The 18,004-nt window shown below is 43.9% G+C and overlaps 1 protein-coding gene across 3 annotated transcripts in view; it reads left to right on the top strand.

Moving 5' to 3' along the window:
- Window positions 1-18,004, top strand: part of KDM4C (lysine demethylase 4C) — a 565,453-nt gene that overhangs the window by 218,951 nt on the left and 328,498 nt on the right. For all 3 annotated transcript variants that reach the window (XM_073572230.1, XM_073572231.1, XM_073572232.1), the window contains exon 8: window positions 8,621-8,758. In XM_073572230.1, coding sequence (XP_073428331.1) covers window positions 8,621-8,758 — 138 coding nt within the window. The remainder of the gene's footprint in view (window positions 1-8,620; window positions 8,759-18,004) is intronic.

Below are 18,004 nucleotides of genomic sequence, written 5' to 3'. Positions count from 1 at the left end.
AGCATTTTTGTAGATTGAGGGTTGAGGAAGCAACAGATTCTGGAAATACTTTTGAGCTGGAGGTGACAGGAGATAGAAAGAGCTTGGATGTACAGTTTGAAGGACAGGGCAGAGTCAAGGGTTACTCCAAGGCAGCGGACTTCTGATACGGGGGAAAGCGTGATGTCTTTAATTGTAATAGGTCAGGTAAGGAAGATCTGTGAGATGGGGGAAAGATGATGAGTTCAGATTTGTCCACATTCAGTTTGAGGAAGCGGGAGGAGAAGAAGGATATGGCTGATAGACACTCCGGGATTCTGGACAGCAGAGTGGTGACGTCTGGGCCAGAGAGGTAAATCTGAGTGTCATCAGCATAAAGGTAGTACTGGAATCCATGGCACTTTGAGCTGTCCCAGGCCATTGTGACGTTTCCTTATCAAGGGCTATTCATGGCATTGCACACGTGTTTTCTAGACCAGGGTTCCCCAACTCCAGTCCTCAAGGCCCACCAACAGATCATGTTTTCAGGATTTCCTTTGTATTGCACAGGTGAAGCAATTATCACCTGAGCAATACTAAGGAAATACTGAAAACATGATCTGTTGGTGGGCCTTGAGGACTGGAGTTGGGGAACCCTGTTCTAGACGTAGAAAGACTGCTGGAATCTAGATCTATCCTCTTCAACGATGAGTCCCATGTTTGTCTTGTAGGCAATGATAGCCAGAGATTAGTTTGTTTTCCTGGTCCCACTCATAGCCTGCCTTTAGCAATGACCAGTATTTTGTAACTGATACAGCCTATGATTAGCTGTAGCGATCGCATGGGTCAACACGTCTTGGCCAGAGACAGTATATATGGGTAAGCATTGTTACAGGAGCACTAAAGGGGTGGCGAGTATGGCGTTTTAAGTTGTTCTTAGACGCTTGTTTTTTTACCCTGCAACAAACCGAGAAATGCAGTGATGGCTCAGAGAGGTATACCATATCCATGAAGCCTAAAAGCATTGATTGCATAGCATGGGTAATGGAAATGGGGAGAATTTAACTAATATTTGAAGTGAGGTTTTATTTTCTTAAGCTGAGGACATAGAAAATTCTCTGGCCTTCTTCTGAATATTCATTACATTGACTATCAACTTGTACTTGATAGATGTATACTCCTTTCTCAAGCAAACAATGTGCCTGTGAAACCATATGAAGTACTTGACAGAATTGAAAGTCATAGCTTTGGACCAGGTTCAGACAGCCTATTTGAAAGATGGCTGTTGCATCCAAAAATTGCTGATCTGACTGCTTTCATGAGCGGCTTTATTGATATACTGTATATTAATCTTCTAGTTTTACACATCATTTTCTTACTGATACTCCTCTTTACATTCTATATCGAATACAGCACGTCACTTTTAGAGGGTTTGGTGCTGGAAGTGCTATTTATAATATTTTCCTTGGTACAAATTTGTTTTCAGCCATTGGAGTACATTCATAGCCAAAAGTTTTGATACTGACCCAAATTTTGTTTTTCACAAAGTTTGTTGCTTCAGTTTTTATAGTGGCAATTTGCAGTAATTCTAAATTATGAAGTGATCATATGAATTGCAAAATATGGTAAAGTCATTCCTTACCATGAAAATTAACTTTATCATAAAAAAACACACTTCCACTGAATTTCATTCCTACCACAAGCTTATACAGTTGTGGCCAAAAGTATTGACACCCCTGCAATTTTGTCAGATAATACTCAGTTTCTTCCTGAAAATGATTGCAAACACAAATTCTTTGGTATTATTATCTTCATTTAATTGGTCTTAAATGAAAAAACACAAAAGAGAATGAAGCAAAAAGCAAAACATTGATCATTTCACACAAAACTCCAAAAATGGGCCAGACAAAAGTATTGGCACTCTCAGCCTAATACTTGGTTGCACAACCTTTAGCCAAAATAACTGCGACCAACCGCTTCCGGTAACCATCAATGAGTTTCTTACAATGCTCTGCTGGAATTTTAGACAATTCTTCTTTGGCAAACTGCTCCAGGTCCCTGATATTTGAAGGGTGCCTTCTCCAAACTGCCATTTTTAGATCTCTCCACAGGTGTTCTATGGGATTGAGGTCTGGACTCATTGCTGCCCACCTTAGAAGTCTCCAGTGCTTTCTCTCAAACCATTTTCTAGTGCTTTTTGAAGTGAGTTTTGCAAAGGTCATTGTCCTGCTGGAAGACCCATGACCTCTGAGGGAGACCCAGCTTTCTCACACTGGGCCCTACATTATGCTGCAAAATTTGTTGGTAGTCTTCTGACGTCATAATGCCATGCACACGGTAAAGCAGTCCAGTGCCAGAGGCAGCAAAGCAACCCCAAAACCTCAGGGAACCGCCGCCATGTTTTTGACTGTAGGGACCGTGTTCTTTTCTTTGAATGCCTTTTTTTTTTCTCCTGTAAACTCTATGTTGATGCCTTTGCCCAAAAAGCTCTACTTTTGTCTCCTCTGACCAGAGAACATTCTTCCAAAAAGTTTTATGCTTTCAGGTAAGTTTTGTCAAACTCCAGCCTGGTTTTTTTATGTCTCGGGGTAAGAAGTGGGGTCTTCCTGGGTCTTCTACCATGCAGTCGCTTTTCATTCAGACGCCGACGGATAGTACGGGTTGACACTGTTGTACCCTCGGACTGCAGGGCAGCTTGAACTTGTTTGGATGTTAGTCGAGGTTCTTTATCCAACATCCGCACAATCTTGCATTGAAATCTCTTGTCAATTTTACTTTTCCGTCCACATCTAGGGAGGTTAGCCTCAGTGCCATGGGCTTTAGACTTCTTGATGACACTGCACACGGTAGACACAGGAACATTCAGGTCTTTGGAGATAGACTTGTAGCCTTGAGATTGCTCATGCTTCCTCACAATTTGGTTTCTCAAGTCCTCAGACAGTTCTTTGGTCTTCTTTCTTTTCTCCATGCTCAATGTGGTACACACAAGGACACAGGACAGAGGTTGAGTTAACTTTAATCCATGTCAACTGGCTGCAAGTGTTATTTAGTTATTGCCAACACCTGTTAGGTGCCACAGGTAAGTTACAGGTGCTGATAATTATACAAATTAGAGAAGCATCACATGATTTTTCGAACAGTGCCAATACTTTTGTCCGCCCTCTTTTTTATGTTTGGTATGGAATTATATCCAATTTGGCTTTAGGACAATTCTTTTTGTGTTTTTTCATTTAAGACAAATTAAATGAAGATAATACCAAAGAATTTGTGTTTGCAATCATTTTCAGGAAGAAACTGAGTATTATCTGACAGAATTGCAGGGGTGTCAATACTTTTGGCCACAACTGTAGCTACATACTGTAGGTTGAACTTGATGGACCACGGTCTTTTTTTCAACCTTTCTCCAATAAATTATACGTTTGTTTTTGTTTGTCACGAAGTTAACTATAACCTACTATGTAATGTGTGCTGAGGAAATTATCCATTCCTTTTTAACCCCTTCACGGCCTTGGGATTTTCCATTTTTGCTTTTTAGGCTGGGTTCACACGTAGCGGAATTCCTGCGAAAGTTACCGCGAGAATTCCGGAATTCCTTTCTGCGGGAATTTAAAATGCTAGCGTTTTCTAAGTGATCTGTAGCATCGCTTGGAGAACTGATTGACAGGTTGGTCACACTCGTCAAACATAGTGTGACCAACTTTTTACTATTGAGGCTGCCTATGCAGCGTCAGTAGTAAAAGGATGTAAAAAATAATAAAACAAATAAAAAATTAGGTTATATTCACCTTCCGACTTCCCGCGCAGCATCCCCAGGCCTCTGCGATGCTCCGGCTGGTCTCGTTCCCAGTGGTGCATTGCGGCAATGACCTTTGACACCATGGTTTCGCGAGACCGCTACAGCATCGGAAGACGTGACGTCAGCAAAGGTCATCACAATGCATTACTGGGAATGGGATGCTGTGCGGGATGTCGGAAGGTGAATATAACCTGATTTTTATTTTAATTCTATTTTTTACAGGGATATTGTACCCAAAGCCCGGAGGACAGTCTCCTCCGGACTGTGGGTACCATCCGCAAATGTTCTGCTTACTTTTCGCATGGTGGGCACAGCCACATGCGGAAAGTAAGCAGAACAATGCATTCCTATGTGGGCGGAATTGCCGCGATTCCGCAAAATGAGCATGCTGCGGATTTTACTGCGATGCGATTCCGCTGCGGGAAAATCCGCAGCATTAGCACAGCATTGCAGAATCCCATAGGATTGCATGGGATGCTGTTTTTTGCTGCAAAATCGCACGGTAAAAACCGCTGTGAAAATGCGAAAAAACCTGAACGTGTGAACGCAGCCTTATCTTTGTGCTCCCGTTCTTCCCCTTTTGAAATGTTTTATTCAATACTACATTGAAGCATACCATATTATGGTCACTGCATCCCAAATGCTCCCAGACCTGTAGATCTGAAATTGTATCTGGTCTGTGTGACAGGGCCGGATCCAGCAAATTACTTCCTCTAGTTGCTTTAGCTACCAGCTGAGAGAGGCAAGAGGTAATTGTCCTGAACTGTAGATAAGAACTTGCAGCTTTTAGCACAACCAGAAGTTTCTATGACCCATTGAATGTCTGAAGAATTAAAATCCCCCATGAGGACCCTATGAATAATAATAATAAATAAGATCTGCCTTTTTAATTTGTTGCAGCATTTCATCCTCTACCTGTTCAGCTATATTAAGAAGCTTATAGCAAACTCTAATTGGCATCTTTCCATTGTTGCCGTCCGCCATATTTGCCCATACCACTGTACACTGTCGCAGCTCGACCCGATGTTGTCATAGAGAACGGGTCTTAAGTTGAATTTAATGAAAACACACACCCATCCACCTTTTTTTGTTTTTCTTGTCCTTTCTGAATGTAGTGTAACCCTCTAAGTTTGTCACCCAGTCTTGCCTTTTGTACAGCCAGGTTTCCGTAATGAGCATCACATCATAATCTGTGGCTGACATAAGAGTCCAATTCATTCATTTTTTTTTTTGCAAGACTTATTGCATTTGTCAAGACATTTAATATTAGTGCATTTATTACTCCTACCACCTCCCTAATTTCCTTGCATGTCCCTGCCCCCCTTAATTCCTCATTGACCTCTGCTGTCTCACTCTTTCTTCTCTGTTTTTCTCCTTATTTGCACAACTACCCCTGGCTGCACCCACCCCATTGATGTACAGGCTGTCCCTCCCGTAGAGCCTTTAGCTGACAGAAGTCAGCCTAGTTCTCCATGAACCCAAACCCTTCCTTCCTGCACGAATTTCTAAGCCACTTATTTATCTCCCTAAGCTCCCGTTGTCTTTCTTTAGTGATGCTCGTGGCACCTGCAGTATTTCTGAAAACATCACCTTTGGAGGTCATGGCCTTGAGCTTCTCTCCCAATTTTCCTAGAATCATTTTTGAGGACCTTCCACCTCACTCTAACAATGTCATTGGCACCAATGTGCACCATGACTGCTGTGTACCCCATTAATCAGTGTAGCCAATCCACAATGTGCCGCACTCGGCAGACAACACGCTGATCGGCATTCATGGTCTCTGCGGCAGATGACTCTGTCTGTCCTAATTATAGAGTCCCCTTCCACCAGCCTCGGTCCGGTCTTTGCCGGACTCCTATTTCCCTCCTTCCTGCAGCAGTCATTTTCCTGGCTGTTAGGAGCAACGTCCTGTTGTAGTGAATTCAGTCCTACTTTTCCCCCTATCCCTTCTTCTGTTATCCAGCTCCCTATTTCTGGGTCCTGCTCTTCCCCACCTTTTTTTTTTTTTTTTTCCCTCAGTCTGATTTCAGCTGAGAAAAAAATCGCAGATCAGGGACTAATAGAGTTAACATCGGTAAGGGTACAATCTGATTTTTTTTTTTTATCGGATTGCACTAGTCTTTTTCTCGCATCTGAGAACAATTAAGTCCTCATTCTAATTTAAACATAAAGCACAAGAAAACGGTTGTGCTTTTTTGTTTCAGTAATTATAACACAATACACACAACCCCTTTTTAAATAGTTAAAAAAAACAAAAGAAAGCTTTGCTATTTGTAGCACTTGACCATTCTACAGATTCACATTTAGCTGGAAAAACTCACGTTTTCTAACTCCACCTTGCTCACAAGCCACTGACTTCACCAAGTCTAGATGGATTTTTCAGGACAGAAAAATCTACATTGATCTGTTTAGAGCAGTTGAAGAAGACCATAGATTGTTTTATCTGAGAGAATAACACTAATCGAACTCTCTGATCATAGTGTGAGGGTAATGCGATTCGATTCTCTAAATGTCCCCATCTTCTCCATTATGTAAGTCCATGGAAATCTCACTGCACTCAGATGTCATCCGAGTGCAGTCTAGTGGCTTCCACGGACTCATTGACTTGCATGGCCCAGGGTGATCCCAATATTGCATCAAACTCAGACATGCTGTGATTTCTATTTTTTTTTTACTTGATTGTCTCAGTCCAAGGAAAAATCTCCAGCATATGTAAGATTCCATAGAACAACATTGGTCTGGGTGCGATCCGATGTTATGTTGGATTGCACTTTTACAGATGATAATTTCATCTGCACCTGTCCTCAGTAGCATGATCTTTATAACTAACGTTCATGTAGTCTATCTGCACAATGCTGGAACGCTAAATTCACCTGGGTCAAACCCAAAATGGAACAGTTTTAATTTTGACAGATTAATTGGTTTACAATGATGGCCCACGTTTCTGATAAGGCCGGTTACCATTTCCTACAAGAATAACATAATGGATTCTGAAATTCATTGCTGATATAGTAACTAGGCCTGTATAGTAAGTCTGTGCTGGTATCGATCAGGCTATCAATTTACATATGAATATGCTCATAATGTTGAAATGTAATCAAACATTACATTGTATACAAATGTCACCTTGACAATGTGGCCTGGACAGCCATTGGGTGAATAATTATTATTGTATGGATATACAGCTCTGGCAAAAATTAAGAGACACCTGCAAAATGTTCAGTGTTTCTGATTTTTCTCTTTATTGGTATTTTTGCGTAAAATGTAAATTGCTCTTTTATTCTATAAACTACTGACAACATGTCTTTGAGTTTTCAAGCAATACATTTTGTATTTATTTTCAGAAAATGAGAAATGGTCAAAAGAACAAAGTGCAGTGTTTGCAGACCTCAAATAATGCTAAGAAAACAAGTTCATAATAATTTAGAAACAACAACACTCATGTTTTAACTCAGGAAGAGTTCAGAAATCAATATTTTGTGGAATAACCATGATTTTTAATCACCGCTTTCATGTGTCTTGGCAAGTTTTCCACCCGTCTTTCATACAGCAAATGGGTAACATTATGCCTCTCCTGGTACAAAAATTTAAGCAGTTCTTCTTTGTTTGATGTCTTGTGACTATCCATCTTCCTCTTGATTACATTCCAGAGGTTTTCAATGGAGTTCAGGTCCGGAGATTGGGCTGACCATGACAGGGATTTGATGTGGTGGTCCTTCATCCACACATTGATTGACCTAGCTGTGTGGCATGGCGCATTGTCCTGCAGGAAAAACCAGTCATCAGAGATGGGGAACATTACCTGAGCAGAAGGAAGCAACTGTTTTTCCAGGATAACCTTGTATGTGGCTTGATTCATATGTTCTTCACAAAGACTAACCTGCCCAATTCCAGCCTTTATGAAGCATCCCCAGATCATCACCAATCCTCCACCAAATTTCTCAGTGGATGCAAGACACTGGCTTGTACGCCTCTCCAGGTCACCGTCTAACCATTAGACGACCAGGTGTTGGGCAAAGCTGTAAATTAGACTCAATAGGGGAAGATTACCTTACTCCAGTCCTCTATGGTCCAATCCTTATGGTCTTTGGCAAACTTCAGCCTGGCTCTCCTTTACTTCTCATTGATAGGTTTTTTTTCTAGCTTTACATGACTTGAGCCCTGCCTCTAGGAGCCTGTTATGATCTGTTCTTGCCGTGCACTTCACCGCAGCTGCCATTTGCCATTCCTTTTGTAGGTCACTTGATGTCATCCTACGGTTGCTGAGTGACATTCGAGTAAGATGACTGTCATCCTGGTCAGTGGAGTCGTTTTCTCCCTCTGGAGGAAACATGATGCTCACTGTATCCCTCTGCTAGTAAAGCCAGAATTGGGCCCTTCTTTTCCTCACTCAAGACTTTTCTTTTTAACTCCTTTGGCATGGATGGTTATTTTTTCATTCCTATTACTTTTGGGATATTACTAGCACTTGTTTTGCCATCCAGCTTGTACTATTGCAAGAGGATTGTGAACATCACACTAGCGTTTTTTATACTTTCCTTCGTTAAATAAGATTTGGTTCAAGCGATCACCTAATCAGAAGCACATTCAGTAGAATGAGGTGTACTCTGGTTGGAATTCAGCTGACACTGGAATGGAATGGCTGTCAGACATGTAGAGAAGCTGGTGTTTATAAAACTGTGCAGTGGTCTCTTAATTTTTGCCAGAGCTGTATACGGCTCTCTCCATGTTAGAACTGTGATGGTTCTCATTTCCAAGCAGGTCATATTCCTGCATTCTCTTTTCCTGCTTTGATGTCTTTGTTAGATGTTCGTTCTTTCTTTTTTCTTTTCACAACTCATCTAGCTTTTTGATTCTTCCCTGCAGGTTACACAAGAAGCTGGTGAATTTATGATCACTTTCCCATATGGGTATCATGCCGGTTTCAATCATGGCTTCAACTGTGCCGAATCAACAAATTTTGCTACAGTTAGATGGATTGATTACGGAAAAATTGCCAAACTGGTGAGTGGATGATTTGCTTCAAACGTTTGCTGTCCTGCTGTGCTGCATGAAACCTGCGTTGTAAAATTACAAGTTTCCAGTCTCAGCATTTCATACTGATAGTTGTATTGTTCAGCTTCTACTGACTGCAGGTTGGTGGACTAATGATATATTATTTAGGGAACTAGTTTTCCTCCTTGCAAAACCTAGAAGATTGACAGGTATACAAGGTGAACTTAGGACATTGGGTTTTGTATTTTGGATGGAAGCTGTCGGCGACATAGTGGTAATGCACAGCTGCACACACAGTGGCAGATAGATCTTGTTTTAAGGCTCTTCGGCTAGCTTATTGAAAGAGTGGCTACAGGGAGAAAACGAAGTTGTATCCTCCCGGCAGTCTCTCTCTTGATGGGGGTGAGTATTTTAATATGAAAATGGGGGTCTGTCTTATAGTGTAAATTTAGCTGACCAGGAGAGGGGCGGTGGAGATGGAATGGGGTCACAGGAAACAGGAGCAGGGTTTCCGTGGCAGGAGTTGGGCAATGCTGCAGGCCCTAGGCTGGGAGGTGGGGGTGCCCTGATTGTGCGGGACATGAGCCATTTATCTCCTGGCGGTGGGCTTCAGGAAAATGGTGCCTGAGGCGGTTTATGCGCAGATTGACATCTCGGCTCATTATTGAGCCAATATCTAAATCTGCACATGCGTCGGCACCATTTTCCCGAAGCTCATCACCAGCCAGGAGATCAATGTGCAAAGCGAAGACTCATCTTCTGCCTCTCATCCCCGACATTTCCCTAAAGCCCACTGCTGCGACATCCCCTTCTCCCAGCCCAGGGACCGCAGCATTGCACCCCAGTCCTACCACCACCGGCTTCCTGCATTGGTGACTCTGTCCTCTGTGACTGCACCCTGCCCCCCGATGAGCTACATTCAGTCTATAAGACTCACCCCCATTTTCCTCCCAAAAAAGTGCATCCTATAGTCTGAAAAATAAGGTAACTATTGCTGGCAGCACCACATTTATTTATCTACTAGCTGAAGAGCCCGGCGCTGCCCGGGCATAGTAACTAACTGTGGTTAGTTATAGCAAATTATAATTATTCTCCATCCCATAGTCCCGTGCCCATATACCCATCATGCATATCCATGATCCCATAGGCCCATGCCCATATACGCATCATACATATCCTCCATCCCATAGTCGAGTGCTCATATACCCATCACACATCCTCCATCCCATAGTCCCATGTCCATATACCCATCATACATATTCGCCATCCCATAGGCGAGTGCCCATATACCCATCACACATCCTCCATCCCATAGTCCCATGCCCATATACCCATCACACATCCTTCATCTCAGTCTCGTGCCCATATACCCGTCATACATATCCTCCATCCCATAGTCCCGTGCCCATATACCCGTCATACATATCCTCCATCCCATAGTCCAGTGCCCATATACCCATCACACATCCTCCATCCCATAGTCAACCATTATTACATCAACCTATGATGACATCAGAGTCGCCATGGCAACCATTATGACATCATAATGAGGGGCGGGGCTTGATACACACACTTTTTCCCCATTATGTAGATAGGGGCAAAATTGTTTGGTGAATTGGAACGCGCAGGGTTAAAATTTTGCCTCACAACATAGCCTAGGACACTCTCGGGGTCCAGACGTGTGATTGTGACAAATTTTGTGGCTGTAGCTTCGACGGTGCGGATGCCAATCCCGGACATACACACACTTGAGCTTTATATATTAGATTTATATATTTTACTCCTTTATATAGCGCCATTAGTTCCACAGTGCTTTACATACATTATCATCCCTGTCCCCAATGGGGCTCGCAATCTAGATTCCTTATCAGTATGTCTTTGGAATGTGGGAGGAAACCGGAGAACCTGGAGGAACCCCACACACACAGGGGGAACATACAAACTCCTTGCAGATGTTGTCCTTGGTGGGAATTGAACCCAGGATTCCAGCGCTGCAAGGCTGCAGTGCTAACCACTGAGACACCGTGCCGCCCACATGTCAAAATAGTTGGGCCTTGTCTACCATTGTGTAGCCTCCCCTCTTCTTTTTAAAGGGGCCTGTCACCGTCTGGGAAGTGAAGAGACCAATTACTAGAGTTTTGGGAAAGGAATGTTGTCTCAAGCTTGTCCGGAGTTTGGGTGACAAATTAGGCAACTGGTTTGTCACCCAAACTCTTATTCGTATGTAAAGCCATGCTGTTATGATGGATGCCAGTAGGTGGTTTAGCATTGCTGAAATTTGCTTGACCCTTCTTTTAAATCTTGATGGGTGCAGATGTAGTTGTATAACAGCTATACGATTCCTCAAAACTTATAGTACCTTTTCATGATGTGTGAGTTGCCCATGCCATAGGCACTAATGCAACCCCATACTATCAGAGATTCAAGCATTTGAACTGTGTGCTGATAACCAGCTGGGTGGTCCCTCTCCTCGTGAGTTTGCAGAGGACACGGCATCTCGGGTTTCCATAAAGAATTTCACATTTGATTCATCTGACCACAGAACAGTTTTCCATTTTGCCTCAATCCATTTTAAATTATCTTTGGCACAGAGAAGACAGCAGCGTTGATGTCATAATGTTTTGTATATGGTTGATGGTTTTTTTTTTTTTTCTTCAATTTTTAACATTGATGAACGTTTTTCTTAAATTGTTTTGCAATTTTTAGGTACAGTTCAGATTGGTGACCCCTCGACTATCTTTGCTTCTGAGAAACTTGCTTCTCTAAAATGTTCCTTTTAGGGAGCAGTCAGACGGCCGTATAATTCGGAATGCTGTGCATGGATTGTCCAGCAGCAGGCAATAGTCCATACACTGCGTTCCCATCTCGTTCCAATTTATGCGGATGTCTGACTGATTTTCATTAATACCACTTTTCCAGCATTTTGTTAATCTTGTTCCAACTTTTTTTTTTTTAAATGTTTTGCTGCCATCAATTTATAAATGAAGTGTTTTTTTTTTTTTTTTTTTTTTTTAAATGAACTAGAAATGTCTAACTTTCAACTTCTGATCTGTGTTCTGTTTTGTGAGTAAAAAAATTTCTCACTGAACGTAATCAACAAGAACAAGGCTCTCATAGACTTGTATTGAGTTGTGACTTTTAACCTGCTCCATGAAACACTTGAGTGATCTGGAAGGTCCCAAACTTCTGAAAACCCAACAGGAGTAGTGGTGATAAAATGTTAAGACGCCGGCAGGTGAGTATAAAGATAAAGTTAGGCTCAAATTAGAAGCACCACTCCAGCGGTAAAATATATATAAATAAAAAACAAACTGCTGGAGTGGTGCTTTAAACCTTCTATCCTTTTAAGTGTCCGTGATATGTTTTTCCACACTTGGCTTTTTGGCTTCTAATAATAAGGTTTCTATCAAAATTTCCCCTTTTTTTTTTTTTTTTTTTTTTTATCATTTACGCCCGAATGAGAATTTGAAAATGGTGACTGAATAAACATTTCATTTATACAAATTCTGTACCTGCTTATGGTTTAAAACAGAGTGTTAATGCACCTTAACTAGAACCTTTTATTGGCAGGTCTTTCACAGCACAGTATTTCTTTTTATGAGAATCTGTTTGCCCTTCTAAGGTGACTTTGGAAGTGACTCCACTGGATTAATTGTAGACATAAACATAATACCACTCAATAATGTATTCAAAATTCTAGCGCTGCGCGAGCATATACGAAAAGTGATGGCAAAATCTCCAGTCTTGAGTTTAAGCTGTCAATATGACCTTAAGGTGAAATCATTGACTACTAATGCTGTGTTTAGCTAGCTGAGGTGAAGGCTGTAATCAAGCTTGTTTTCTTGCTTTGTAATCTGCACGCTTCATATGTGAAGCACGGAGTTACGTCCAGCATTCTTAATGTTGGTAAAGATGGTGCATCACATGGGAAATACTGCTACTCCTTACATTGTTGACTCACAATCGTATGCTTCAAGGTAGATTTTATCTGGTTTCTGAAGGTCTCATCATTTTACTAAATAAAACTGTATCAAAATCAAAAATGTAATCTGAGAGAAGTGAGCCTAAATCCACTTACTGGGCTGTGTATTGTTTCTATAAAAAAGGGATTATATCAAATCTGCAGCAACCATCTGTAGTGCAGTGGTAGCACAATTATGCAGTGAGGAGGCAGTGACCCACAAAGTCTCTTTAATGTGTTACTTCACAACATTAAATGTCCATTTCACACAGGTGCATAGCATTCATGTTTAGGTCACACAAGTACATAGCCTTAATGCCAGTTCACATAAACACAGCACTACATACTACACGGCATCGTTCCATTTGCACAGTCACTAAACACGCTGGGCCTCCCTTTGTCCAGTTACCGTGGGCGACTGCAGTGCTGTGTCAATGTCTCTTGCTCACAGCTTTTCCCAGTACATAATATACTTTCTCTAGCAACCTTCCACGACAGCATAGGAGGTTGTCTCCACGCCCTAATGGGGGACAGGAAGCTCGAGAGTTTAAAAGGTCCCTCCCACCTCCTTCTCACCAGTGTCTTTCCTGTCCCCCATGGGGCATGGAGAGGTCGGTATGCTGTGTGGCCGGCTGCTGCAGCGTACCTGGAAATCCAAAAGCCGGGCAGTGGTGGTCGGTGGCGTTGCCTTCCCTCCTTCGTTCTGCTCCCATCTTCTAGTGAACTCAGGACTGCTCCTGGCCCTCCCGCGCTCCCCTATGGGGGGTAAAGCGGCCCAGTGATCCCTGACTGGAGGCCTCCCGCAGCTCTCCGGTATCTCCTCCAACGTGCTATGCGATACCCGGAAGTTACATCACGCGCGGGTCACTTCCGGGGTATGTAGAGGTCAAGCTGTCATGGCGGCCCCATCCAGCTGCCGGCGCGTGGAGCTCGCCAGCGCCTGCTGTGCCTGCTCCGGGACCCAGAGAGGAGGAGGGGGAAACGATGACTGCGCTGAGGAGGGGTTAACCCGTTATTAACCCGCCGGAAGACGGACAGGTAAGACAAAGATCCCCCGTCAGCATGGATGGTTCTTCCTGCCCTGCTTCTGCAGAGCCCAGCGCTGCCCCAGCCACAATAAGTGTACCTGGGGGGTCCTAGTGGTGCAATCTGGGATAAAAAGTCCTGAAAATACTTCTCCCCCTCTTTTCATAGGGAGAAAAGTCCGCCCATAAAAGCACCAATACCTCCAGCAAATCAGCCAAATGTACCATATGCAATAAAACTTCCCTCAAATTGGGAGAAAAAGTTATGTCAAGCCTGCACGGATAAGGTAGTCAGGGCTGAACACCCGTCATTAATTGACGAAATCCTTAGCTTGGTCACTCAACAGGTTCAGACCTCTTTAGCCCTGTCTCCCCCTCCACCACCTCCGATTGTGGGCTCGCCACCCTCAAAAAGACGGAGAATTCAAGTAGAGGATTCAGAGTCCGAATCAGAGAGGTCATACAATTCAAGCTCTGAAAATTGGGAACAAGCGGGAACCTCTAAGTCAGCCGACATTAGGAAGTACCTCCTTTCCACGGAATATGTGGGGGAGCTGGTCAGTGCAGTACACGCCACTATGGGCCTAGAAGAAGAACCAGTCACGCAGACAGCACAGGATCGCATGTTCGGTGGTTATGAGGGACCCAAACGAACAGGCTTTCCAGTTGATAAGAGAATAGAAGATATGATCTCCCAGGAATGGGAGTACCCAGAAAAACGCTACTCAATCCTTTCAGAACTCTGTCATAGATTTCCCCTGGAGGGAGAGGAATTTAAATGGGACATCCCGAAAGTTGATGACCAGGTGGCAAGGGTGGTAAAAAAGACGGTTCTGCCATTTGACGATGCGTCCCAGCTTAGAGATCCGATGGACCGTAAAGCAGAAAGCCTCCTAAGGAAAAACTGTGAAACCTCTGCCTTTACGTTAAAATCAGGAATTGCGTCCACTTGTGTCTCTAGGTCTCTCTTCCAATGGATTGAGGAACTAGAAAGCCATATCTCTCGTGGTACCTTAAGGAGTGACCTCCTTAACTCCCTCCCTATCTTGCAGAGAGCTTCTGGTTTCCTGGCAGATGCATTAATGGAAATGATCCGTACCTCTGCCAGAGCCATGGTACAGTCAAATTCTGCCAGACGGGCCCTCTGGCTTAAAACATGGAGTGGGGACGTCACATCCAAGGTTAGACTCTGCTCCTTGCCTTTCGAAGGTGAGCATGTCTTTGGCCCAGCCTTAGATGAAATTCGGGAAAAAGCCACAGAAAAAAAGCAGGTCCTTCCAGAGCAAAGGGCCACAAAAAAGCGTCTCTTTCGAGCCCCTCAGAGTCAGTCATCCCAGCCGCGAGGGAAGGGAAAGACTGGGAGATGGAGCTACACTAAAGGGAGGGGCAGGAATATCCTGGTCCCCCAGCAGCAGACTCAGGAAAAACAATCACTCGACCCCTGTGGGGGGAAGGCTTTCGAGGTTCTTTCCCGTGTGGCAGTTGATTTCCAACAGCCCCTGGGTCCTCAGTGTCATCAGAGAGGGCCTACTGCTAGAATTCGAATCCCCCCCCCCCCCTTCGGGAGACTCCAGCTCTAAATTCCGGCATTCAGCTCCTTATACAGTCAAATGCCATTTCTCGGGTCCCTGTGGAGGAACAGGGAAGGGGCCATTATTCCAGATTGTTCCTAGGAAGAAAGCCCTCAGGGGAGGCAAGAATAATAATAAATCTGAAAGGCCTCAACCGACACATTGCATACCGCAAATTCAAGATGGAGTCGGTAAAGACCGCCATTCCTCTGATAGGGCCGTCTTACTTTATGGCAACTATAGATCTGAAGGATGCTTATTTCCACATCTGCATACATCCTTCCCACAGGAAGTATCTGAGATTTGCGATCCGTCAGGGTCCAGAAGTCAGAGACTTTCAGTACAATGTGCTTCCCTTCGGGATATCCTCTGCCCCTCGAGTATTCTCCAAGATAAAGACGGAGGCTGTATCCCACATCAGAATCCAGGGTATATGTATTATACCCTACCTAGACCACTTACTGATAATAGGAGCCTCCTACCAGACCCTGGAACGCCATGTGACTCAGACCCTGGATATTCTCCAGTCATTGGGGTGGATCCCAAATATAAAAAAATCACAAATCCAACCCTCTCAGGAGGTAAAATTTTTAGGAATCCTACTAGATTCAAGAAAACAAATGTCCTTCCTCCCGGAGGAACACCAGAGATCCCTAATATCAAGGATCTCAAATTTCAGGGAGCAGAGGTCCCCGACTGTTATGAGCTCATTTTCTGCTCCACCAGCTGGGAGTTCTCCTTCTGTTCTCCCTCTGGTAGTGACAGGAGGTAGTGAGGTTAGTTTAATTGGTAATGGTCTGCCACCTGACGAGGAGAATAGTGAATGGATCTCTGGAGTATCAGACTGGATTTAAGACAGCCAACGCCCTATCCTGTTGCTGGTGATTCAGTCTGTTTCTCAGGTCCTGGACTTCAGCTCTGCTCCAGTCATCTCAAGTTGTTTGTTTTTTGCTAATGTTCACACTTGCTCTTGTTGGTCAACTCAGTTTTTTTGTGGTCAGCCAGCCCGGCTGGGCTGTGCTGAATTTCCACTCTTATTTATCTGTATTTGCCTTTTTGTCCTTTATTAGATTGGCCTCTTTTTGCTCTGTCTCAGAATATTCCAGAGTGCTGATATAGTGGGAGAAGTCTAGTGACTTCAGGGTTAATTTTGTTATCAGAAGCGTTGACATTATTTTTGGTAGGGTTTTTTGGCAGATTGCAGACAGTATCTTTCCTTTCCTGTCCTTTCAATTTAGTTTGGCCCCATCGTTTGCTCAGCCTATTTTTCTGCCTTTGTGTTTTCATCTTGCTTCACCGTCAATACATGTGGGGGGCTGTCATTCCTTTGGGGTCTGCTCTGGGGTGTTAGTTTTCCTCTTTTCTTACTTTAGGCTTATTTAGCTCTCAGGTTGTGACGAGGCATCCAGGACCACTGTAGGCACGCTCCACGACTGCTTCTAGTTGTGTGTTAAGAGCAGGGCTCTGCAGTCTGCATAGTTACCAACCTGAAAATAGGGGGAGAAGCCAGCACTGCTTAAGGTTAGAACGCATAAATTGAAGTGCATATGCACATAATATCCAGCTGTATTCAAAAATGAGATATGTAGCAAAAAAATTGATCATTTCAATTGAGCCACCCCGCAATCTCATGTGGGGGGTCCTACTCTACATTTATAATAAATACTGTGCCATTACGGCCTCCTAAGAGCATGACCACATCAAGTGCAATCTGTACCTGATCATTACTGGATTACTCCCATGAAGCCAGATGAAGCAACTGCAGATGAAGGCCAACCAGGTCTGAACACAGACATATCAGGATTGACCTCCACACATTGCCCGACCAGCAAACATAGATGAAGGGCGATGTTGGCCGAGACACAGGTGCACAATTAAATAGAGCTTGGGGCAGGGCGGGGCTGCCGTGTGTGTGCACAGCAGCCTAGATCCATCATAATGAACACAGAAAAATTATAGCGGACATAGCCAAGCGTGCAAGGCAACAGTGGTGGTGAGCCAGTGCTGGCTCCCCCCCTTATTTTCTTATAGTTACCAACCTCTCTGGTTTTCTGAGACTTGGCGTTTGTTGCTTTTTTCCTCCTCAGCGACCCATTCATAACACCCGACCCTCAGGTCCGCCATGTCCATACTAGGTTCTATGACCACCTGCATCCAGTCGGTGCCTTGGGCGCAGGCCCACTCCAGAACACTGCAGTCTCATATCTTACGAAACTGGAACAGGGATCACACCTGCCTGAACAAAAAAGTCCAGACACCAGGAATAGTGAAGCTTCACTAGCGTGGTGGATGGACCACAAAAACCAGTGCAGAGGAATCAACTGGTCCCAGATCCCCTTGGTCACGGTAACGACAGACGCCAGCAAAAAAGGATGGGGAGCCGTAGTGTCTCAACACCCTTTCCAGGGGTTGTGGAGCCAGAAAATGAGCGCAAAATCCTCAAACTTCAGGGAGTTGAAAGCAGTGGAGGAAGCTCTACTGGCAGCAAGACACCTGATCCAGGGCCAGCATATCAGAGTCTACTCAGACAATATAACAGTGGCCCATCTCAGACACCAAGGCGGCACAAAATCCAGCAGCTTGAAAGCCCTTTCAAGTCGAATATTTTTCTGGGCCGAAAGACACCTCCGTTCTCTGACGGCAGTCCATCTAAAAGGCACCTCCAATCTTCAGGCAGATTTCCTGAGCAGGGAACGCA

Source organism: Dendrobates tinctorius, unplaced genomic scaffold (genome assembly GCF_039654945.1).
Source record: "Dendrobates tinctorius isolate UK_male_01 unplaced genomic scaffold, ASM3965494v1 ptg000031l, whole genome shotgun sequence".
In the NCBI taxonomy this organism is placed as follows: Eukaryota; Metazoa; Chordata; class Amphibia; order Anura; family Dendrobatidae; genus Dendrobates; species Dendrobates tinctorius.
The sequence above is the reverse complement of the archived record's forward strand: the minus strand, read 5'-3'. Positions and strand labels throughout refer to the sequence as shown.